Source organism: Culex quinquefasciatus, chromosome 3 (genome assembly GCF_015732765.1).
Source record: "Culex quinquefasciatus strain JHB chromosome 3, VPISU_Cqui_1.0_pri_paternal, whole genome shotgun sequence".
In the NCBI taxonomy this organism is placed as follows: Eukaryota; Metazoa; Arthropoda; class Insecta; order Diptera; family Culicidae; genus Culex; species Culex quinquefasciatus.
In genome coordinates this window covers 193,636,420-193,662,862 of record NC_051863.1, presented here as the reverse complement: position 1 = coordinate 193,662,862, position 26,443 = coordinate 193,636,420, and the positions used below count along the sequence as shown (strand labels likewise).

The following is a 26,443-nucleotide window of genomic DNA, read 5'->3' as shown; positions in this document are numbered from 1 at the left end:
AAGACGGCGCCATTTTAAACGATCACAAATCATAAAAAAAATCAGATTATGGTAAAGCTGCTTCCATCTGTTTTGATTTTTATTTTAGGAGTTAGTTGGAATTATTGAATATTTCCACTTGATATAAAGTAGTAAAACCATAGTAAATCATAAAACAAAACCATCATCACAGAAAAAAAAGTGTAAAACTACGCCAAAACATCCTCCGTTGAAAACAACCTTCATCCATCCACAATCACTTCCAGAGCGACCTCACCTTTGCCAACAATAACCGTCCATCTTCTTCATTCGACGATCTTTTCTCCCCCCCCCCCCTCCCCAAAAGATCCAACGTTATTTACAAGCAACCCTCCCTCACAAGATCCTATCACATTGTCCTCTCTCCCCCATCCCCTTACCTCTCACCCCCTTCTCACTTGGCCACGATGGTCGCCGAGCTGGTTTCGATAATCTCGCCGGTTCCGTTGCTCCCGCCGTGATGGTGGTGATGGTGCAGCAAACTCTCGTCCAGCTTGTCCAGCAGATTCCTTTCCTTTCCCTCGGCCGCCGCGTCCTTTTGCTTCGTTGGCGTCACCGGCGGTTCCGCGCTCTTTTTACTCTCCGTCTTGTTCCGGCGGAAAAAGTTGAGGCCACTCTTTTTGCTGCTGCTTTTGACCGGCGTGTCCGGCTGGGCGTCCACCTGGTCACCCGAACTGCTGCTGCTGCTGCTGTTGGCGTGGTCCTTGTCGGCGGATTTCTCCGACGACGACGACTTGGAAGAGCGGAACATGGGGAAGAAATGGCTCGTGTTTTTCGACTCCTTCTGGGGCGTCGCGGGCGAGGGCGTCGTCACTGTCGTCGGACTGACCGGCGTCGTTGACGTCGACGTCGTCGTTGTTGGCGAAGTGGGCGAGGTGGAGGAAGTAGAGTTGCCTTGCTGCGGGGCGGAAGCGGCAGCGGAGGCGGCTGGCACTGGGTTAGATTCCGGGTTGGTTGTTGAGGAGGAGGACGATGACGACGGGGACGTTGCCGGTGTGGACTCGGCGGAACCCGACGGACTCGTGGTCGTAGTTGGCAGTGTGAGACCGTTCGTTTTGGTCGCTGGGGCGAGCTTCAGCGCGTCCGCTTCCTGGCACAGTTTTTCCAGCTGCTGGTCGCTTACGCCGCAGTCCGGCACGTCCGGACTGTCTGAGGAGTTGACGTCGTTAGTAATTGCACTTTGCGGTTGCTGTTGTTGGTGATGGTTTTGAGGCTGTTGCTGATGATACTGAAACGGTTCTCCACCGTAATGCTGATGTTGCTGCTGCTGCTGCTGCTGATACTGTTGCTGATGTTGATGTGGAAAATGCTGCTGATGATGGTACTGCTGCTGTTGTTGCTGCTGCTGGTGTTGAGATTGCTCGTACGAGGGCGCCGTCTCCGGGCCAAACTCGGTGTACACGACTAGATTCTCGGGCGGGCCGCTGTCGACGCGTCCCTTGTCGCGGCACGCTTGGACCGCGCTCCAGACGTCCTTGAGCTCGCCGGACAGGTCGCGGTCCTTGAGGATTTCCGGTTTTCTGGAAAAAGGTAAAAGTTAGTTTCTACATATATCAAATTATTTGTTTTAAAGAAATAGCTGAAAAATGCCAATAAAAGATGCTCGTCGAAAGATGGCGCTGTAAAATTACGATGACTTGAATGCAAGTTTTGCATTCAATAGAAGCTTGGCACTAAAAGAACTTTTAATTCTAAAAATTATTAAAATTCTTAAAATTTTTAAAATTCTTAAAATTCTTAAAATTCTAAAAATTCTAAAAATTCTAAAAATTCTAAAAATTTTAAAAAATTCTAAAAATTCTTAAAATTCTACAAATTCTTAAAATTCTACAAATTCTTAAAATTCTTAAAATTCTTGTTAATACCGTAGGCTTATACTGCCGTTCTACGCATAATTGTCCCATGTCAGTTTTTGACAATTTTTACTTTATGCCATTTTTAAGTTTAGTCTGATGTGTACTTAAAGAAAAACACATAAAATCTGATACTTTGTTCGGAAACTCATCAAAAACAACACCAAGTCTGTTTGTCCCATCGTTAAACTTCTACGCATAATTGTCCCACCAAGTATTTTCTTACACGGAATCATTAGTTTTACTAAGCATTATGCCTTGTTTACCTGTTGTATAGCAAGAGAAACACAAATAATGGTGATAAACTGCTAACTGGGATGATTAGGGACACATAGGGCGAATAGGAACCCACGGGACAATTATGCGTAGAAACAAAGAAATCGGTCGAAAAATTTCAATCGCGTTTTTCTCAGTTGCACTTTTTTGAACATGGGACAATTATGCGTAGAACGGCAGTATAGTCCATGAAATTCCCTTACTTTTGACTTACAGGAGTATGGGTGTTGGAGGCTGTTGCAAAAAGATATTAAGGTTTTAAAAAAATCAATTTTTAACAGTAATTTGCAAAAGCTATGAGAAAAAGTTAAACCAGTCCTGGATGTCTATGGCTCATTTTGAAGTGCTTTAAAAGACCTTTCGAATGCAACTAAGAGAGTTTGAATTGATGAAGTTTTACGCAAACGCGAACAATTTTATGATTTTTTAGGTTTTTTGGACCTCAAACTTCAAAGCCTGTAAAGCCCACATCACTTGGCGTAGAGGGCTCATATTCTTCTCATGTTTAGACAAACAAACGCTGAAAGTTTCATCAAAATCGGAGCAGTTCGATACGACCTCTAGAACAAACCGAGCAATATTTACAAAAACTGCCTCTTAAAATTCTTAAAAAAATTTAAAATTCTTAAATTTCCTAAATTTCTAAAAATTCTTAAAATTCCTAAAATTCTAAAAATTCTAAAAAATTATAAAATTCTTAAAAATCTTAAAATTCTAAAAATTCTTAAAATTCTTAAAATTCCTAAAATTCTAAAAATTCTTAAAATTTTTAAAATTCTAAAAATTCTTAAAATTTTTAAAATTCTTAAAATTCTTAAAATTCTTAAAATTTTTAAAATTCTTAAAATTCTTAAAATTCTTAAAATTCTTAAAATTCTTAAAATTCTTAAAATTCTTAAAATTCTTAAAATTCTTAAAATTCTTAAAATTTTAAAATTCTTAAAATTCTTAAAATTCTTAAAATTCTTAAAATTCTTAAAATTCTTAAAATTCTTAAAATTCTTAAAATTCTTAAAATTCTTAAAATTCTTAAAATTCTTAAAATTCTTAAAATTCTTAAAATTCTTAAAATTCTTAAAATTCTTAAAATTCTTAAAATTCTTAAAATTCTTAAAATTCTTAAAATTCTTAAAATTCTTAAAATTCTTAAAATTCTTAAAATTCTTAAAATTCTTAAAATTCTTAAAATTCTTAAAATTCTAAAAAGTCTTAAAATTCATAAAATTCTTAAAATTCTTAAAATTCTTGAAATTCTTGAAATTCTCAAAATTATTAATTCTTAAAATTCTTAATTCTTAAAAAAATGAAATTCAATACAAATTTTAAAATTCTAAAAATTCTAAAATTCGGAAAATTTTTAAAATTTTTAAAACTCTTTGATTTTTTTGAAATTCTTAAAATGATTTAAATTTATAAAATTCTATAAATTCTAAAAAATGTAAAAGTTTTAAAAATTCTAAAATTTAAAAAAAATTAAAAAATTCAAAAAATGTACTTAAAAGTAAAAGCTGTAAAAGGTCTAAAAATTCGAAAAATTCTAAAAATTCTACAAATTCTACAAGTTTTAAAAATTTAAAAAATCTAAATATTCTAGAAATTCTAGAAATTCAAAAAATATCTAAAATTTCTAAAAAATTTGAAAATTCTAAAAATTCTAAAAATTCCACAAATTCTAAAAATTCTAATTTTTTTTAAATTCTAAAAATTCTAAAAAATTTAAAATTTCTACAAATTCTAAAAATTCTAAAAATTTTAAGAAATCTAAAAATTCTAAATCTTAAAATTTTAAAAATTCTAAAAATTTTGAAAATTCTAAAAATTCTAAGAATTATAAAAATTTAAAAAATTCTAAAAGTTTTAAAAATTCTATAAATTTTAACAAATCTAAAAACTCTAAAAATTTTAAAAATTCTAAAAATTTTAAAAATCCCAAAAATTCTAAAAATCCTAAAAAATTTAAAAAAAATCTGAAAAGTATGAATATTTTAAAAGATTTTTTTTAATTCTATTTTTTTTTTAAAAACTAAGAATTCGATTTTTTATAAGTTTTGAAAATTTTAGAAATTGTGGTTCTTAAAATTGAAAAAAAATTCTATAATTTTAAAAATTCCGAACATTCTTAAAAATCTTTAAAAATTAAAAACTTCAAAATTTTAAAAACCTTTCTTTCTTAACATTCTGAAATTCAACTATTCTCAAATTTGCCCTAATAAATCATATTAAATTACAGAATTACTTAAAAGTTGAAAGAAAATCATGGTAGTATTAATTTTGGGAAGGGTACATCTTTTATGTTAGGAAAATGTGTAATTTTACCTCTTTTCTGGTGTAAAGTCACTTTTTCTTTCTTAATTGAGGTTAAATTACATCTTAAAAGTGGTAATATTCCATAAACACACCTTTCAAATTTACACATTTTTTACTGTGTTTTTTCACTTACAAATTTTATTTATTGTAGAAATAGTTTCCAAAATTTGCAAGTGTTGATGATCTTCAACAGATGGCGCTTTCAAATAACTATAACTTGCATGCAAGTTTTTGCATTCAATAGAGCTTTAGGAATAATGTATCTCAAGTGTTAAATTATTTTAATAAAACTTACCGAGATAAATGCAGAGTGGGATTCATAGCCTCCACGAACTCACACATGAGATCAACCAGGTTCATTCGTTCCTAAAACAAGGTGAGAAAACAACAAAAAATAACACAAAAATGTGATGAGAAAAGATAAAGTTTTACTCCACAGAAAACTTCATTAGCTCGAGACGCGCACGACGACCACATCATACTCATTTCACGAAATAGTAAAGATTCTTGCGAGATATGATGAGTTGGTGGCGGCTCGACCCACTGGCAATAACCTACCGGAGTGTCCGGACACTTTCTCCCGGCCTTCTTGAGCACCTCCGGACTGGCCATCACGGCGTACACGAGCGGCGGCGCGCGGGGACTGCCCGGCGGAATCTGAAAAGTGGGGGAAAAGGGAAATTGACAAAAATGGTATAATGATGGAATGATTTGATAAAAGAGGTACACACGCAAATTACGAACATCTGGGCAGAGTTGGGGTCAATTGAGGAAAAGTGGATATTTGAAACTTGTATCAAAGCTTCACACAGCTTCAAGCCTACCTAACCCCACTCTCCCCTACAAATCCCTTTCGTTTTCAAAAACACTGCATATTCAGCTTAAAACATTAGATAAGGCTGCGCCGGAACGCGTGCGCACGCCACCGACGTCTTGGTCAATTTTGCGAAACCCAAAGTCAACTCGACGTCGTCGACGACGAAGAGCAGACAGATAATTACTTCATACTAAATTAAATTTCACTTTTTATGTGAGCAAAAAAAAACAGAATAATAAATGAAAATAAAACCAAAAAGAAAGAAAAGACAAAGTTAGCGAACTCTCGCTGCGCTCTCCCAGTGTCGTGTCGTTGGGTTTTGCTGAGGGACCATCGCGTCTCAGAGCAGATCCTAGTAGGCTTAGCGAGCCGAACTAGTTTGGAAAACTTTCAAGCTTCACAACGTGCTTGCACGTGAGCGCTCACACATTAACCCTTGGTATGGCAAGTTTCTGTTGACATGTGAGTTATCAAACTTTTTTTTTAGCAAAAATTAATCAAATAAGGCAAAATGAGATTAAATTAAATTAAATTAAAAAAAAAATAAAACAATATAGTGCTTAAAAAAGGAAAAAAATAAGCAAAATCGTCAGTTTGAATATAGAGATCGTTACAAATATTTTTGAAAAATTAAAATGAATGTATCAAAGAACCAAATATCATGTATGTTTTTTCATACACCACAATATTTAAAAAAAAAAAACGAAGAAAAATTTATAGAAATCTGTTTATCATATTATGTATTTAAAAAAATATTGCACAGCTCTGCAAAAGTGATTTTGTATTTGTAAAAATATTAGCAAAGAACAAAGAAGTTTTAATGATTTGTTATTCTTATAATGATATTATGGTCTTTCATTGCAATCGGCAAAAATAATTACAAGGCATTTTATACAATAAATAAAAAAAACTTTGTTTCTTTATCTTTTTTCTTAAAATCTAAATATATGAATGAAATATTTGAAAAGTGTTGCACATAACTTTTTTATTATTTTCTTTTCAATTTTTATCAAATATTTTTTCCGGCCCGTCAATACTTCAGAAAAGTCTAAAAGGTTGAGTAGCTCTGATTAACATAATTTATTGTACAAAACTTGCTAACATACTTAGGCCGTTACAAATATTAGTTTAAGTTTATGTCGCTTCCCTTTCAATAATATCTCGAAAAGTTAAAAAAATCCAAATTTCGATGTAAATAAACTTAAAATCAACTAAAAACAATCGGCGTTGATAATCATTTTAAACAAGATTGAACCAGTTTTATATTTTTTTGAATTTATTTGAAATTAAGCAAAAAATTTTCTAAAATTAGATTATGTTCAATAAGGCTTTCTAGACGCAGTGAAAAAAATATAATTTAACTCAAAAATGATGAACTCCTCGTCACAGTGCCCTGATGCAAACAATGATCGAGCTGTAGCTGTCACAGCCCTGCGAAGTATGTTGGATGGCATATCGGGCGGTCAGTCAAAAAAACCAGCTAGAAGTCGCATGACAAAAAACTTTTGCTAGAAAGAGATAGGAAACCTGATGCAAACAAACGTCCAGCTGTCATGTAAACATACTTTAAATGTGTTGGTAAATTTCTGACTAGAAAGCCTTATAGTATAATTGCACGAACATGCGAACTCGTCGTAGAATCATGAAAACGCCAGACGAAATCATTGCACAGAACGCACAATGAAAATGCACCGCGCACTGCAAAATCTCCCAAGCAGCAGCCAACCTGTCCAAAATTCTTTTAGGACGGCTTCCCATACAACGCATTTGCCGAATACATTCAAAGGCCTCTTATTTGTACACGGCGGAATACTGTAGTGTGCGACGCTCAAACTGTGCAGAGCTGACACAGGACGGGCACGCCACCCCCAGAAAGAGCGGGAACAGAGAGAGAGAAAATGACGGAACGGAGAGATGGAGAGAGCGACGCTTATTCTGGCGGCGACTCGAACGACTCGACCAAATTTTTGCTCTCGCGCTCTTTCTTGGGGTGGCGCTCCCGTCCTGTGTCAGCTCTGCACAGTTTGAGCGTCGCACACTACAGCATTCCGCCGTGTACAAATAAGAGGCCTTTGAATGTATTCAGCAAATGCGTTGTATGGGAAGCCGTCCTAAAAGAATTTTGGACAGGTTGGCTGCTGCTTGGGAGATTTTGCAGTGCGCGGTGCATTTTCATTGTGCGTTCTGTGCAATGATTTCTTCTGGCGTTTTCATGATTCTAAGACGAGTTCGCATGTTCATACAAATATATTATTGTACAATTATAATTAAGCTAATCAATATTATTATACATCAAAATGACCACCTGTCCTATGAACAGGTTGAACAGGTGGACGCGACGCCTCTGCTGCTACCAAAAAACATAACAAAATAAGATAATTTCATATAAATTGATATAACTTTTACCTTTTCTAGAAAAAAGGCAGATAATATAAAATTTAAAAAAATATATACCTATAGAACTACAACTACCATTTTTTGTCGTGTTTTATATTTTATTTCTTTTAACACCGGATTCAAGTTTTGCGACTCCATTATAGTCATATTTGAATGGTTGATTGCCTACAAAATGCTTTTTTTTTTGATATTTCATTACCGCCATTTATGCAGCTATTTTGAATTAAAAACTTCTGTATTACTCTTTCCAAGGCTTTTGGATAATCGAGTCTGGACTGTACAATTCTGTTCTCTTTGTTAGAACATAATTTTTTTATCGAGATTTGTCAAACTTTGTATTTTTTTAATACTAACAAAACTATACAGTTTAAGTTATTAGCTTCCAACAACATTTTTAACAAGGCTGTTAACGATCAAATCGATAACGATAACGATAGTTCTATCGTGCGATAATTTTATCGACGACAACGGGCTGTAAGTAATTTTTAATATATTTATATAAAAAAAAAAAAAAACAAATTATTCGCTCTACAGCATTGCCTTGGCGTTCTGGATTGCGAGATTCCTACTCGAAACTAGGTGTCCGAAGGCTTGATTGTTGAGGCAATTGCAAACCTCTTTTTACACCTTAGCCACCCCGGGATTCGAACTGACGACCTTTGGATTTTGAGTCCAACTGCCTTCAAGCGACTCCACTTTTTTCAAAAAATTATATCTCCGCGTCATTTTATCCGATTTTAGCTGTCTTAGACGCAAATAAAGGTGATTAGTTTGGCTATATGAGAAAAATAGTAAAAAGTTTCAAAAATCTAGCTTAACTTTTGAAAAAGTCATATGAAAACATAAAATGGCGTTTTGACCGTGTCTGGACCAAAGAGCCTATGTCTGAAAATATTTTTATCGGATTCCTCAAAAAAAATCACATATCATATCAAAAAATTGGCGATGTCGAACCGTACGTTTCCGAGATATGATTTTTGAAAATTAAAACTGAGTTTTTCGACGCGCCACGCGCAAAACCAGAAAAATGACGAAATCGGCAAAAAATCAACTGTTTTCACTAAATTTGCGATAACTTTAAAATTACAGCGATGACCTATACATGTCTGAAGATCAAAATTTTCGTTATTAAAATACGCAACTTTTGGTACCCTAACATGTATAGTTCATCGCTCTAATTTTTAAGTTATCGCTGTTTTAGTGAAAAAAAGTTAATTTTTTGCCAATTTCGTCATTTCTTTTTTTTTGCGCGTGGTGCGTCGAAAAGCTCAGTTTTTACATAAACTTTGAAAAATATTTGCAACGGCATAATTTGCAATATGGATGCATGCAAATTGTGAAAACTGGATAATTAAATTCCAAAAATACTAGAATACTGAAAATGCATATACAGTTTCGTTTCGTTTGATACCCATATTGCAAATTATGATCAAGTAGGTACATCTTGAAGGGATCAAAAATATCTTAAAGGTTTTGTTTTTTTTTTGGGAGGGTGATCCAGCCGCACATCGTTGATGTCGAAACCTCTAAACTGGGCCCTCGTCCTGTCACGTCCGTCAGTAGTCTTGTCGTACATTACAACTAGAATCAGATCTGCCAATGAATTAGTACACTTCGACCAAATAAACACTGACGCTGTATGGATCTGACTCTAGAATAAATGCACAGTTGTGTGTTATTCATAAGTCCAAAATGTTCAATTATTCATATAAGTCCAAATATTCATTTGCTAACTACTTCGGATTGAAAATCTAAAATATTCTAAACTTAATGTTCAAAGCTAAACATTCCTTTAACTGTTGTAGTACTACTTCTATCAAAAATAATACAGATTTATGAACAGTAACTGATATAAAAATTGAATAAACATCGCGATTTGAAAAAGAAATGACCATTTACGTCAAAAAATCCGTAGTTCCTCGATTCGCAACAATGGTCGAAACAAACCTTATCCGAAAACCGTTAGTTCAACAGATCAACGAATTTTGTCCGATATCATTACATTATTGATTGATCGAGACTCTATGGAAATTTTGATATAAAATATGCCTAGTAGTCAACATCAATCAAAGTTTATTGACAGCATTACTCTAGCTTAACAATTGCAACTAACTTTAACTTTAAATGGATTTTGAAAGAATACAGATTTATTTTAAATGCTAATGCTAAGCAACAAATCAATTGTACTATCCTGAAGTCCCAACCTAAATCCCACATTGTGATAGTGAAAAAGTCACAGAAGCAGCGGTGTCTTGTGCAATTGTGATATTTTCACTATCGGAGAACTACCTAGTTCACGAAGACAGCTTATCGGTCAACGCTTAAGCCAGGGGTGCTCAAAGTTTTTGAAGGCCGGGCCAAATTTGAAGCTCAAATGAGCTTGCGGGCCAAATTTACAAAAAAAAGGTTGTTAAAAAAAATAAATAACGTTATTTTAATGTAAAAGATCGGAAATTTCTGTTATAAAAAAAATGTCTTTTCCAAAAAATAGAAACCACAAAATAACGAGTTTCTATTGGTATTGTTGTTTCTGGTATTTAAAAAAATGTTCTTAGCTGAATGTACCTGGGTTTTCAAAAAAATAATAATAAAGTTTTGTTTTTATATTTCGAAAATTGTGGTGACATTACATGTTAAACAATTTTTCTATAAGTTAAGTGTGGCTAATGAAAAATCGTTGAGATCCAGAATTTCAACATTTCAATGAAAAAAAACTTTTAGAAAATGTTTTAAGCTTTCGTATAGATAACCTGCAATCTTTTTTTTTAAAAAAAAGCGAAACAACATTCATTTATTTCATCGAAATTTCACTAAAATTCAAATTATTTTTAATAAACCCAAACATGCTCATATGATTTTAAATGCAAAGGAATGCATATGTGATTAATTTCAGCTGAATGCAATTAAATTTATTTTTTTAAGTTTTTTGAAAATATATTTTTGCTCCTGGTATTTCGAGTCAATTTTTAATAATGGTGGAGGGTGGGTTGATCGACGAAAGCTTTGTAAAATATTTGCTGCAAACTTGATCCTCCGATTTCCAAATTTTGTCTGCCTTAATCAGTTGATAGTCAATCAGATTCGTTATCTAACTGTAATGAGTTCGAATCCCTAAGGAAGTGCAATGTAAGTTTGAGGGTGGCTTGCAAATTAATAAAGAAAACTTTTATTTTTGCAACTATTACAGAATTCTACCTAAGTCAAACTTGAACGTTTTTTTGACATTTCTTAATATGTTTGATGAAAGTTTTGACGATATTTACTAGTTTCACTCACATTGAAACGTGTGAAATTGTTTTAATTATTAAATATTTTGAACAAATTATTTGTATCCTAAAGTAAGGATCAAAATATTGATAAATCATAAGTTTTTTTTATTAACAAAAAATAAAAAAAGATGTATGCTAATAAAAGCTTAAAATAAACCATAATTTTGAAAAAGTATAAAATCACTTTACAAGTGGTCAACGGGCCATTTTACATGATCATTCAAATGGGTCCGCGGGCCACAAAATATCACCTCGCGGGCCACGTTTGGCCCGCGGGCCATACTTTGGGCACCCCTGGCTTAAGCCCTGGGGCTGCGGCAAAGCGAGTTCTCGTAGCATGAAGTGGTGTCCATAGTGCTTATAAAAAAGAATGTATACCCAAATTTTAACTAATGCACTAGGATCAAATCATGCCCCTTTACTTTACAAGGCCCAGGGTATACAAAAACGTAAAAAACGCGAATAACTTGAAAATTTAAGGAATGACCTATACTTTTTTGGGTACAAAAATTTGCGTCTTTTGAGTACAAAAATTTCAGTATACACCTATATTTTTCCGATGGCAAAGTTAGAGAGTCCGCTCTCATAACAAAGATTTTAAAATATTTTTTCTTCGACCTTACAAAGTTTAAGGGGTTAAATACATGTATATCATCAAAAAAGTCAGAGGTTAGAATGAGCACACACTTCAACTTTAGTTAAATTCTTTTTACAGGGCATTAAAATATACATTTTAACCTACTAACAAAACAAATTTAAAGATATTTGGTAGCATCAATGCCGAGATATAGCAATTTCAAGTTAGCAGTTTCAAAAAACGGGTGCCAAGATATCTCAACACTGTCCAAATCGGCTCAAAATTTTTGTGAAGACTCGTTCAACCGATTCCGTGTGCATGACAAAGGCCGATTTTCAAATTGTTTATTTTTAAAAAAGATAAAAATATTTCGGTGTTTTTCATATAAAAAACGTTACTTAATCCACCTTTAGGTGGTTGGTGCCTTCCTCTCATTTATAGTGATTCCAACCCCCTTAAAGTGTCCACATGTTTATGGATCTCCCCTAACGTTCGCAGCACCTAAGAGGTCCTAATCAAAATAAGTGATGAGTAAAAAAACAGACTACCTACAGACTTTTTGTCAAGATTATACAGACACGGCCTTTGAGGAAAATGGCATCCCTCTACACGGCTTTTTCGTAGCGATCAGACCCGACCATTTGAGGTTATGTAAATTCAGACCAGTTTTTAAGAGCGAGTCCACGAGCAAAGCATACCCATCTCGCATCGACCTCACCAATCTGCCTGAAATTTTCAGGGGTTGTTTGTACATATAAAACTAGCATCTGGCCAAAATATGAGCACTCTAGCTCAATGGGAAGTGGGGCAAATCGGGACACAAAGTTTGAAGGTTCAAAAAAGTCATAAATCTTAAAAAGGCTATAATTTAGGCAAAATTCAATTTATTTTCAAAATTCAAAATGCATCTGAAAGGGCTTGAAAAATGCAACAAAATGCAGGGTAGAGCATCCCAATTGGTTAAATCTAAAGGGAGCTATTGGCATTTTAGTGAAAAAATAGCATAATTTTCAAACTCAAATAAAAAAGTGTTCCATCCAGATATCAACTCGGTTCGACCTGCAGCTTGTAGGGGACATCTGGGACTACCATCCGAGACTGAGAACACTTTGGGTAAGGCAGTTTAACATATTAAATAAACACTTTTACTTTTAGCGATTTTTTTGGTTGTAAATTTTTGCTCGGGGGACCCCTTAGATCCCATTTTCTGGTGATAATTTTATCATATTCGTGTTCCTGAGACAATTTCACAATAGAAACATGCATAAAAATGTTTATTTTGATCCATTTTAACCCTTTAAAAAATAGAAGTAAAAAAAAAATTATTAAGCTGCTTTTTTCTGGTGTCATCTAGTATCCTTGGAAACGAGCTTAATTTTCAATAAATGTGAATCGAATTTTTTTTTTCACTTTTATATTTAAAGGGTTTAAATGGATCAAAATAAACATTTTTATGCATGTTTCTATTGTGAAATTGTCTCAGGAACACGAATATGATAAAATTATCACCAGAAAATGGGATCTAAGGGGTCCCCCGAGCAAAAATTTACAACCAAAAAAATCGCTAAAAGTAAAAGTGTTTATTTAATATGTTAAACTGCCTTACCCAAAGTGTTCTCAGTCTCGGATGGTAGTCCCAGATGTCCCCTACAAGCTGCAGGTCGAACCGAGTTGATATCTGGATGGAACACTTTTTTATTTGAGTTTGAAAATTATGCTATTTTTTCACTAAAATGCCAATAGCTCCCTTTAGATTTAACCAATTGGGATGCTCTACCCTGCATTTTGTTGCATTTTTCAAGCCCTTTCAGATGCATTTTGAATTTTGAAAATAAATTGAATTTTGCCTAAGTTATAGCAATTTTAAGATTTTTTACGTTTCTGAACCTTAAAACTTTGTGTCCCGATTTGCCCCACTTCCCGTTGACCTAGAGTGCTCATATTTTGGCCAGATGCTAGTTTTATATGTACAAACAACCCCTGAAAATTTCAGGCCGATTGGTGAGGTCCAAACGACGTCCCATACAAAGGGGTATGCCCTAGTCGTGGACTCGCTCTTAAACTGCTTGTAATTTTAAATAGGTAAATCAGATCTTCATAATTCTTACTCCACCTAAAAGGTCTTCTCATATGCTTTCTAAAAATATATAACATGTGAGGGTTTCATGAAAAAAACACCCTTTTTACCATAATTTTAATATAATATTAAACAGTTTTTTAACATAACTCTTTAAATACATAATAAAAATGCATGAATTGAAATAGCAACTTAGGGGACGTTAAGACGGATCGATTAAAACCATTCCGGCCAAAATCGGTTGAGCCTGTGACAAGATATTCCAGTTACATTGATTTGGTACACATGTCTACATACAGCCAAACACACAGACATTTGCTCAGCTGGTGATTCTGAGTCGATATGTACAAATGAAGGTAGGTCTAGGAGGTCTAATTAAAAAGTTCATCTTCCGAGTGATTTTATAGCCTTTCCTTAGTAAGGTGAGGAAGGCAAAACCGTTAGTTTTTGATTTTTGTATTTTTTTTTAAATTGGGCATTTGACATACATCTTGAGAATCTTCACCTCAAATTTCAGTCAATTTGGTCCATCTCGAGATATCGTGGCACCCGTAAATCAACTCGGGGTTTTGAAAAAAAAAACGCCAACAAAGTTTGACAGACCGCTTTGCGTTTGCCAAAATTTAGAGCTTTAAGTCGTCTCTTACTCAGTTTAATCATGAAATATCTTCATGAAACCTTCAGAAGTGATTAATAATCATCTTTTGAGTGGATTTAACAAATATTCTGTAATATAAAATTTTGTGATTTTCTACATGCATGTAACCCCTTAAGGCCAATGAAAAAATACTTTAAAAAAATCGACGGCCGAGAGAAATAAAAAATACATGCCATAAAACTAGCAAAAGCCGTACCAGTCGAGGGTTAAAATGATAAAGGTCGCTAATTTTTATTCAGTTTGGTGTGGAAAGAAAGATGTAATAAAAGTAAGTTGTTTCAAGCTATCCGTTTTATTTCATTCATTCACCAATTTATTTTGAGTAATACTGTGTGTGAAATTTTAAAATAGCAACCAAAACAATCTGATGAAATATTTTTAAATTGAATTTAAAAAAATACCTTTTTTCAAACTCATCAATCGTCAATTTAGCAGCAATTAGCGAATCTCAGCTGTGTTGTGCGTGAAACCGAAAACCTTCTCACTCTCGACCCTGGTGCAAGAAATTTGAGCTCAAATCGCGCGGTTTTAGTTCCCATGGCGTTTTGGCCACGTGCCAAGGTTTTTCCACCATCAAACCCTCAGCAGTGGCTGACTACCCTAGATTTTTTTTCTTCTGGCCTACCTTCTACAACACCTCTCTTGCTTAATTCGATACCTTCAAGCTCAAGCAGCCGAGTTACAAAACTGTTCCAAGAGTTGTTCCTCCGACCACCCCCGCACACCATCATCATTCAGCAGTAGCTGCTGGTAGTCAAACCGAAAAAAAAGCAAAATTTGATTCAACCGACAGACCGACGATAATGCGTTCGCACATGTATTAATTACCCACCCTGGCGGCGCGGCTCGGCTCAGCTGAGTTGATTACAAAACTGCAGTTCAACAGTGGAGAGTGGAAATGCGGTGAAGGAGAGAAGCAGAAAAAGGAAATATTTTTGTTGAATCGCGCTTTGTGATCTTTCCGAGGTTTTCCGATGAGTCAATCTGTTGATTTATACAAATTTATTTGAGCTTCTTTTTGTTGCATCTAAATGTGGGCCAAACCAAACGAAATCAAAGCGGAAAATGACTCCCATCCTTGGTGCTCGCCAAGAGATGGCGCGGCAAAAACTTCCCCAACTTGCATGCAAGTTGGGCAGCGTAATTTTGCAACTAAATTGAGCGCACTGCAATTGACACACTAATTTGCGCATCAGTTCGGGTCGGTTAACTCGCGTAAAAAGGGTTGACTTTGACTTAGCTGGGTTTGCTGATGTTTACCGCTCATTATTTTGGTTACAGAGCTCCCACACGACGGCGAGGATGACGGTGGGTCGTTAAATGGTTTGTTTAACGTGCTGGAAAACAATGAAACGCGATACTTTACCGCAGCACACATGCGCGATCTGGTTCGGGTTTGCGCGACCTCATACAGTTGGTGGTGTAACAGTTCGTCAATCATATTTATGTCCATATTATGACTGAGTATATCTGCCTGGAAGTTGGTTCGAGGGCGGATTTGGAATGAGTTGTGTGAAGCCTAAACGAGATAAGGTTGGTTTACAATGAACAGGTTCAGCGAAGTTGTGAGATTCTAAAATTGTTGCTATGATTATGATTCAGCTTTATTGTTTATGTTAGCGGCTTTTCAAAAAACAATCAAAGCGAATGTTTTTCTTTTAACAAGTTAGGGGAAATATGCCCATTTTAAGCCTAATAAGCGGTCGTGTTTGAATGATGCTGGATAATCTGGATTGTTTCTTGAAATTCACTAAAACCAAGTACACCAACGAGTAGAGCAACTTTTTGTGAACATTTCTGTTTATTTTCACTTTTATTAAAAGTCATGCTATTCCTTTTACAAGCATTTAAAAAAAAAATATTTCAAAAATGCATTCTAATCAGTCGAGTGCATTGGGCCACGCCCATTATTCTATTTTCAGCTTAGTTCTTTTTTTCTTCCAGCGCTCTTTTGGGTCTGCTTAGTGCTGCCAAAATTGATGAATTTTAAGCGAACACTCACGAAAAGTAGCATTCATAGCGAAAGTTTCCTGGCAGCACTTGCTCACTCCAACAGGCGCTGCACCAGCATGTTTGTGGTGTTGGTGGCCACCCTTTGTTCTTTATTTGCCTTCGCTCCTCGCTCGGTTTTCTTCAGCCTTCGATTGGAATGTGAAGTCAAAATTGAAACGTCAAAAGACTTAGCGCGTTTGTTTTTTTGATGGTGCTTGCTATTTATTAACATTTTTTTGGGATTATTTTTCAAGTGAGTGACTAAGTAATGGTCAAAAGGACATGTTGCCGGTAGTTGGAAGCAATTTTATATCTTAAGCGCTTTGAAATCGTTAGCGTAAGTGAAAAGATATTGATGGCGACTTTCGTTAAGCAGTTTTTTCGTGACCTCCCCAAGAAAAGTTGACAGTTCGGTATGAGCGCGTTTGACGGTGTGCGCGCTTGAGGTTCTTTGGGGGAAAAATAAAAACATCAAAAATATTCAAAAGTTAAAATTAAATAGAAAAAAAAGTTAATTCAAAAACTTTAAACAACAATTATTAATTATAAACAAAATTGAAAATTTAATTATTGAGAAATCAATAATTAAAAATTTCTTCAAAAATCAGAGAATTATAATTTTTTCAATTTTTAAACTAGACAAACTAAAATTATGAAAAAATATGAAATTATGAATTATGTAATATTTAATGAAATAATAAAAACATGAAACAAGGAAATTAGGAAATCAAGAAATTAGGATATAAGAAAATAAGGAAATTAAGAAATTTGGAAACTAGAAAATTAAGTAATTAGAAAATTAGGAAATAAGGAAATCTGAAAATTATGAAATTAGGATGTCAAGAAATTCGATAATTAGGAATTTTGATGATTAGGAAATTAAGAAATTAGGAAACAAGGATGTAAGGAAATTAGGAAAGTTGGTAATTAGGAAATTAGGAACTTAAAAAATTAGGAATTTAGAAAATTCTGAAATAAGGAAATTAGGAAGCTAGGAAATTAGAAATTTGGTAATCAGAAAATTAAAAAAATATGGAAATTTCGATGTCAGGAAATTGAGAAATTTAGGAAATCAGAAAATTAGGAAATTTGCTAATAAGGAAACTTGGTTATTAGGAAATAAGGAAATTAAGAAATTAGGAAATTTTGATGTTAGGAAATTTGGATGTTAGGAAATTAAGAAATTAGGAAGTTACGAAATAAGGAAATTAAAAAAATAGGAAATAAGGAAGCTACGAAATTAGGAAATCAGAAAACTAGGAAATTAGGAAGTAAGGAAGTTAGGAAATTTGAAAATTAATAAATTATAAAATAAGGCTGGTGCAAATGATAAAACAGTTTTTCTTAAATTCTTAAATTATTCCTAAATTCTTAAATTCTTGAACTATTAAATTCTTTCATTTTTAAATCTCTAAATTTTATTGTTTTTTTTGTCAGGCCGTTGCAAATATTTTTTGAAGTTTATGTCCCACGACTCTGACCAAAGGCGGAGGGCGGGAATTGATTTACGAGCCTCGGTTTCAACATTTGAATGACAAAAGTGTTTAAAATGCATTAAACACCTATCCAGTTGTTTTGCAATAATTTGATTCCAAAATACCTAAGTATATTTACGATTTTATTTTTTTTTTGCCAAAAATAAAGTTTTTGCGTTTTTCGTAAAATTTCATAAATATCAATGCAGAAAAATGCGTTTAGATTGTTTTCAGTAGATTTGACTTTTATTTTCATTAAAGTTTGGAAGTATTTAGAAAAAAGAATTTGCCCCCTGATTTTTTGAACAAATTTTGAAGAGGGGGGGGGGGGGGCACATAACATTGAAAAATATTTTCAACGGCCTTATTTTTAGATTCATAATTTTTTTAATTTCTGAAATCCACCTTTTTCTTCTGGAATTTTTAGTTTTTTTTTTATTTTTGAAAAAAATAGAGTTTTTAAATGTTAGAATTTCGGGTCTTTCGTAAATATTTTTTTTTTCGAAATTCTATATATCAGATTTTTTAAACTTTTGAAATTTTGACTTGTAATTTCTTAAATTTTTCAGGTTTTGAATTTTTAATTTTTTAAGCTATTGAATTCAAAAATTCTTTAATCTCGACTTTAATGTAATTTTTTTCAATCCTTTATTTTTTTTTGAATTTCCAAAATCAAGATTTTAAAAATGGTTAGAATTTCCTTCATATTTTTTTTAATTTGAAATTTCTGAAATAGTTGTTTTTTCATATTTTTTTTTATTTTTGAATCATTTGTATTGTCCTGATATTCGACAATACAAATGATTATTCAATTTTTCAGTAACAAAATAGATATTTGTATAACTAGATCTTCTGTGTATCTTCTTCATTACAATGCCATAAAATAAAAGTAGGCAGTGATAGATTATTTTTATTTGAACAGTTCTTAGAGTCATCTCCAACATTTATAAAAAAAACATTTGAAAATTGTATTTTTTTAATTTGGTTTGTGGATGGTCCCAAAACTTCGCTGCACAATACAGCGCTATAGGTGTACATCATCATCAGCTCACTCAGAGCTTACAATTGATCTGCCTTGTTCCGGCAGATATCAAGGATTTTGCAAAAACAGATTCCCAAAAAAGTGTCCACGTGGTTTATGGATGGTCCCTAAGACGTTTGTGGACAATTATTTGGTTTAAGAGACGAATAAACGGTCGTCACTTTATAAATAAAATTGACAAACAAGATTTTTCCAGAATTGTTCAAATTTTATCTTTAAACGTTGTCTGGGAGGAAAGTAAAAACTTTAAATTCCATTCTCTTGCTATAGGGACGTGGCGTTACATCGTGCTGCCACCTGGTTTTTTGAGGTGCAAGAGTGGAAAAGTGCTGAGTCATAGTCTAAAAATAGACGGCGTCCTATCTCGCCCAGCAAAATGAAGTCGATAAAGTAGTCGGTTTAGATGAGAAAAAGTGGAAAACGTGGTCTAAAAATAGCGACGCCATCCCCCTATTTAAACTAGTGAAAGTTGATCTTTTTTACAATATTTCGAAATCATTATGTTCTATTATCGATTTGTATGATTTTTTTAAGCCGGGAACCGTGGTGTAGGGGTAAGCGTGATTGCCTCTCACCTAGTCGGCTTGGGTTCGATCCCAGACGGTTCCGGTGGCATTTTTCGAGACGAGATTTGTCTGATTACGCCTTCCGTCGGATGGGGAAGTAAATGTTGGCCCCGGTCTAACCTAGAGGGTTACCCGCATAATCAAAAACCATCGAGGGAATAGTCCAAACTATATTACTACTAAAAGAGATGTAGTTACCACATACTTAACCATTATCATATAGTTACGGCACTATACAAAACCATAACGAAACTGATCGTCAAATGATGACGTTTTTATTGAAGTAAATCTAATGATTCTAACTATTTTGAACTATTTGGGGTACAATAACCTTACACTAAACAGTTCGGATTGTTTAGACAACGTGACTCAACGAAAAAATGTACAAGTCCAAATAGTTCAAACAATTTATCAACTTTATTGAGAACAATATAGCAAAATTCCACAGATTTTAGATTTTTATAGTCAGAACCTGTAAGAACTAAAAACCTACTATAAATGCTATAGTAGAACACAATTGATGGCGGCCGCATTTTTTTCGATAAGTTTGTATAATCCAAATAATTTGTCAACTTACATGAAGTAAAATTACTATACACCATACTATTTTGAATTAAAAATTTCTATAAGTCCAAATAGTTCAAACAATATTTCAACAGTATGGAGTACAATTACAGTTTGTTATATAATCCAACTACAGTATGTAAAAAAAGTATTTACACCCCTTGGGCACTATGCACATTTTATGATGAAACATATAAAAAAATAAAGTTTGACAGGAACCTAGTACTACGTTTTGTTCAGAAACTTATGCCAAACATTTTGCTACAAAAAGCTCATGAAAAGATGATTTCTATAGAAAGTTATATAACAAATACTATTACGAAAATAAAAAAGGTGCAAAAAAAGTTTGTACACCTTTCGAAAAATTAACATAAATAATGTTATTTGTTGACAAATCACCATAAATCCAGTCTCCCAACTCCAAATAGGCATCCTTGACTGATTAAAACAATAATTTGGAATCAATATAAAGTTTACTAACTACTTAGTATAAAAGTTTATATAACTCTGGAAATTCTATATAAAACTTATCTAAACTTAATTTTGCAAACTTTTAATTCAAATAAACGTCAATATATTACCATAGAATTGCTAAATAAACATTTTGGAGTGGGTATAATACCATTTGGGGTATTTGTATCGATAGAATAGATTTTCGTTTCGTACCACCCGGAATTACGTCGTCGGAAAATCCGCCGGCATCTGAACCGGTCCACAATTCACAAGTCAACCTATGTGGCATCAGAAAGGGCATAAATTTTCCGATCTTTTGATACCCATACATCCAGGTTTTCTATAAAACCCACGTTTTTAAATACCTAAGCAAAAACGTTGTTATGGTTTCGTTTGAGCAACCTACCAAAAATGTATGGAATTTCGTAATTTTTGTTCTCGTGGATTAAACTTACTTTTTGCCCAGGTATTTAAAAACGTAGGTTTTAAAGACAACCTAGATGTATGGGTATCAAAAGATCGGAAATTTTATGCCCTTTCCGATTCCACATAGGTTGACTTGTGAATCGTGGACCGGTTTGGATGCCGGCGGATTTTCCTACGACGTAATTCCGGGTTGGTACGAAATTCCAACGAAAATCTATTCTATCGATACAAATACCCCAAAATGGTATTATACCCACTCCAAAATGTTTATTTAGCAATTCTATGGTAATATATTGACATTTAGTTGAATTAAAAATTTGCAAAATTAAGTTTAGATAAGTTTTATATAGAATTTCCAGAGTTATATAAACTTTTATACTAAGTAGTTAGTAAACTTTATATTCAATCCAAATTATTGTTTTAATCAGTCAAGGATGCCTATTTGGAGTTGGGAGACTGGATTTATGGTGATTTGTCAACAAATAACATTATTTATGTTAATTTTTCGAAAGGTGTACAAACTTTTTTGCACCTTTTTATTTTCGTAATAATATTTGTTATATAACTTTTATAGAAATCATCTTTTCATGAGCTTTTTGTAGCAAAATGTTTGGCATGAGTTTCTGAACAAAACGTAGTACTAGGTTCCTGTCAAACTTTAAATTTTTTACATGTTTCATCACAAAATATGCAAAGTGCCCAAGGGGTGTAAATACTTTTTTTACATACTGTATATGTTAAACGATTGGTACAAAAATTTCAACTTTTATCAAGTAAATTGATCACAGTCGATTCCTCCGGATGATAGAGAACCTTCAACACCCCCACTTCTCCTCAGATTATCAGAAAACTCCCCAAAAGAAGAAAAATGTTACGAGGGCTCATGAAATTGACTTTCACTATTCCAGAAAAAGTAGGCATGCTGTTCTTACCATACACCAAAAATATGTGTACTACATGGTGGACTATTACTGTTCAATATAAAATGAGTCAATTGTTTGGACTACTTGGACTTATCGAAAATACTTGCCCCGAGCTTGCTCCTTCTAACACAACATGTCACCAAAACCACTGAAAAACCACCAACAGATATAGATCAATCGGATAAGGCGGCAGCAGTTCGGCAGCAACGTAAATAACATCACATATAATGGCGGTAAACATTCACCAACTATCGATAGAACTTAAAAATCAAATTTGATTATATCCGAAGTAGTTATCACAACAATTGTAGGGTTCATTTTTGCGGTCTTTTTTAAAGTGTCGGCAAAGTAGTGTCGGTAAAGTAGTTTTTCAGAAACTATATAGGAATAGTCAATTTTTTGGGCAATGACTATTTGACGTAAAATCCAAGTTTATAAAAATATTTACATATGTATGAAAACCTCATATAGTTTTCTGCCTAACAACTAATTTCTCATATAGTAAAATCGACCAAAACTATTTTGGGAATGGAATTAATGGTTTGATATATCGTACATATATAGTTGGGTTACAATTTAATGAATAGTAGAGACCATTTGATAAATAGTTGAGTAACTATTTGTCATAAAGTAGTTATATAGTTCATGACTATGCGGGTAGGTCGTTAGCTCAATCCAGGTGTAGGAGTCGTCTCCCTGGGCCTCGGTGGAGTCGCTGGTAGGCAGTTGGACTAATAATCCAAAGGTCGTCAGTTCGAATCCCGGGGTGGATGGAAGCTAAGGTGTAAAAAGAGGTTTTCAGTTGCCTCAACAACCAATCCTTCGGACACCTAGTTTCGAGTAGGAATCTCGCAATCAAGAACGCCAAGGCAATGCTGTAGAGCGAATAATTTGATTTTTGATTTTTTTGATGATTTTTTAAAATACCGGACAATTTGTTAACTTTTTTGAATATGAGGAATTTCAGTCCAATAAATTCAAATAGATTACAATACATTCGCAATAATTTTTGTTTTAGCCACATGTTTTTTAATGAATAAACTGATCTTATTACTATTGAGTTTTGGATAGGTTTGTTACTTAACACGACATTCTAGACAATAAATCCCAAGGAAATGATACGAAGTCATTCTTCTTCAATAAATTGTGTGACTTCATTCCAAGTATATTTTTCTTCAATCAGTACCATTTTCACTCTAGCCACAAAGCCATCGATAGCGTTTTCCACCCCATTGATCACACAGTTGCAATAGAGAGCGAAAGAAAAGGGGAAGATTCAATTATGGCAGCCTTCCGCCTTCCAACTCAAACAAGCAGTGCAAAAATGAGCGCACTCGAAGCACACTGCAAGGATTATTGCCGCCGTCGTTACAAAGGGGAATCAGAAACAGGTCAAGAAACATAATGTCACCCACCACCCTTTAAATTAATGTGACATAGTTTTGCGCAAAATATCAAACAGACAACAAAAGAGGCGACGTACCTTGCCCACTTTCATCCCGCCGTACAGCGGAATCGGCGCGTCCGGGTTGTCCGGGTTGGCGATCCGCGTCCAGCTGAGCACGTTGATGTACACCTCCTTGCCGTCGATGGTCTTCTCGCGGATGCACATGTGCGGCTGGGGCGGGTTCTTGAAGGTTCGCGACGCGCGCGATCTCCGATGGGGGAAGGGTCCGCCCCCGCCGCCACTGTTTGGAATGCCGTCGATGGTTAGGTCCTGCTGCTGGGCGCTTTGTGGAGGGGGTGGCGTTCCGGTGGGGATCCCGGGCGGGTAACCGCCGTGCATGCCTGATTGCTGCTGGAAGTGCTGGAAGTCGCTGGAGGATTGCTGCTGGGGGAATTCATGTTTGGGCGAGTTCCGGGCGATCGACGTCGGGAATTCCTGCTGGCCGTTCATCCTGAGTGAAGTGGTGGTGCTGTTCGGGGGCGGTGGTCCTCACACAATCACAACAATGAACAGGGCGGTCCTCTCATTCGGGGAGGAGTCGCGCGGGCGAGAAAGGAATTTTGAGCTGCTGCACACACAGTATCAGAAAGAAACTGGATTCGCTGCCAGCAGCGTCTTCCTTTTGATGAAGCACTTTCTTGTCTACCTCCTCGTCAAGCAGACACACGACACACAACGCGAGAGATCTCTTTCACCTTTCTCTTCGATCCGGAACGCGCGGCGGCCGGACTGGAGGAAAACCAAACACACAAACACCACACAAAAGGAAAATCGTCCAACATCAATTTTCCTGGTGCTGCTGCAGCCGCAGTGTCCCACACCTTCCCCCTTCTCCGCCGTCCACTGCTCTTGGCATGCAAACGTCAATAAAGAAAACGTCGCCGTGTCCTGCCTTCTCCTCCTCCTTGCGGACACTTCTGGAACGGCGCGACGCGTCTTCGTTTTCTTCCTTCACGATAACTGCAGCAGCAACCTAAATGCATCCATCACGTCGACGGCGGAACCGAACACAACATCCCAAACGGCGGGGGGACAAAGAAACGGAGCAGGCCAAAAAAGCTCGCTCTCTATCTATTCCTTGGGTGCTGCCATTGTTTATTCTTGAACGAGAGGAAGAAAATTTTCCACCCAAAAAAAAAAAAACTTCCCGCAACCCCAACGGAACTCCCGCCGAGCGCGAATTTGAAACCGCCGCGAGTCGCGCAACTAATGGCAAAGCTGGCAAACTAGTTTTAAGCACTGTTTCTTTCACTTAATTCACTTAAACTCGAACCGAACTGTGGATGTTGGACTGCGACGACGAGCGAGCGATGAGGATTGAAAATTTTTCTCCTCCCTTCTTCTTGGCGACCTGGCGACGACGACGACGAAGCGATTTTGTTTTGTTGTGTTGGTGTGGTGAGCTGTCAAAAGTTGTTTTCACGACGACGAAACGATACGGGGAAGGGTTGGCGGTTTTTTGAGCGCAGAGATTTTGGAGTACTTGAGTTGTCTGCAGAATAAATTTGGAATTAAATTGGGTACTAAAGCCCTATGTCAATTTTTATGTACAACGGTAAAAAACACGATTAAAAACCATTTCTGATCATTTTTTTTTTTTTTTTTGACAAGACAACATTTTTTCGATGGATCAACTATGGTCCCCTTGGAACGAGCTGTCAAGTAGGAGCTTCTCGGTCAAGAAGGACCGCGAGGTTAATTTTTCAAAATTGATTTAAAAATCCATTTTAAACTCTTTGTGGTCGTACAAAGGGTGATTGTACTCAGAAAAAATAAGCTTTATCGCTGTAAACAATAATATCAGTAATCTAAGCTTCATTTTAGGACCCAATTAAGCGATGCGTACAAGTTCATACACCTGCAACATTTTAATTTTTTTTTATCGCACTCTGGAACATTTTTGTAAATCAGTTTGAAGAGCATCAAAATCAAAAACCAAATTTTGAGCTCTAGGGAATATCGGATGTTTTGTTTTTCATAATTTTTGGATTTTTATTAAATAGTAATTATTTAAAAGTATCGAAAAATCCTCCGAAAAATATTTAAAAATCATTTTTGGATGAAGAATTGAATTTGGAATCAAACAGTGCTCTTGTGAATTTATGATCAAATGCTCCGTTTTGAAGTTAAAGCCATTTTCTTGATATAATAAAAAATGCGTTTTTTGTTATTTTTTTCAATCAGAATATATGTTTTCAAAAAGTTCATAAAAATTTTCACAGGTTTCACATTATAACTTTAAAATCGGCTCAATAGTTTCCAAGCTTCCATCGATTGAAAATTGAGGGCAGAATGGGTAGCACCTAGAAAAACTTATTTGTCGTAATTTTAATCAGGTTGTTGCAAATAAGTTTTTGAATATCATCCCCCCTTTCTAACCCTCCCACTTTCAAAATCCGTTCGAAAAATCATGAGAGAAAAAAATATTTTTTTCAATAACTTAATAATTACACGCATGTACACTGCAAATTTTAATGCTATGTTTTGCAATATATTTTGAATGCACTATTCTGCATTAACAATAATGTTTAGCATGTTCGGGTGCATTCAAAATCCACTTGAATTTTGGTGAATTTTTGAGCCCTATACTGCCGTTCTAAGCATAATTGACCCATGTCATTTTATGACGATTTTGACCTTTTGACATTTTAAAGTTTAGTTTGTCGTATACTTTTCGAAAAACCCTTAAAATTTAGTACTTTGTTCGGAAACTCATCAAAAACAACACCAAGCCTGTTTGTCCCATCGTTACACTTCAACGCATAAGTGTCCCACCAAGTAGTTTCTTTCACGGAATCATTAGTTATACGAAGCATTGAGTCTTGTTTACATACTGTATAGCAAATGAATCATAAATAAGAGTGATAAACTACTAACTGCGGCGATTGGGGACACATAGGACGAATAAGAACCCACGGAACAATTATGCGTAGAACAACAGAAATCGATCAAAAATTTCAATCGCGTTTTTGTCAGTTTTACTTTTTTGAACATGGGATAATTATGCGTAGAACGGCAGTATACAGTACCGCAAACAGGTTATGTGTCACTATTCTTACATTCATTGAAAATTAATTATTGCCAATCAACTGGTTACTTTTGAGTTACTTGGGTTGGGTAGCTCGAATGCATTTTCTCAGTAACCTATGGTTGGCTAGGAATTTTGACAGGTAAGATTTTCATAAAGTATATGCCCCCTTTTCGCTCCCACACAAAACTGGGGACAATGTAGCTGTCAAACTAGGCCAAACTGTAAAAGTCACTCACAAAATTTGAGTGATTTGAGTTCATTCCTGACTTTCTGCT

General features: G+C 34.8%; 1 protein-coding gene across 1 annotated transcript; it reads right to left on the bottom strand.

Annotated features, from left to right (window-relative positions):
* Positions 1–389: 389 nt before the first annotated feature.
* Positions 390–24,504, bottom strand: LOC6030986 (AT-rich binding protein). Its single transcript, XM_001841787.2, has 4 exons — positions 23,174–24,504; positions 5,013–5,111; positions 4,750–4,820; positions 390–1,538 (listed from the first exon to the last, which is right to left on the bottom strand). The coding sequence occupies exons 1-4, from the start codon at positions 23,585–23,587 to the stop codon at positions 413–415; spliced, it is 1,710 nt and encodes a 569-aa protein (XP_001841839.2). The 5' UTR covers positions 23,588–24,504; the 3' UTR covers positions 390–412.
* Positions 24,505–26,443: the final 1,939 nt, after the last annotated feature.

Bases quoted from the DNA above. Each gene is read 5' to 3' on its own strand.
- LOC6030986 (XM_001841787.2), bottom strand. From the start codon at position 23,587: ATGAACGGCCAGCAGGAATTCCCGACGTCGATCGCCCGGAACTCGCCC. The intron at 5,112-23,173 runs GTACGTCGCCTC...CCCACTTTTCAG, and splicing joins GCGGGATGAAAGTGGGCAAG to ATTCCGCCGGGCAGTCCCCG. The intron at 1,539-4,749 runs GTAAGTTTTATT...ACCTTTTTCCAG, and splicing joins CCCACTCTGCATTTATCTCG to AAAACCGGAAATCCTCAAGG.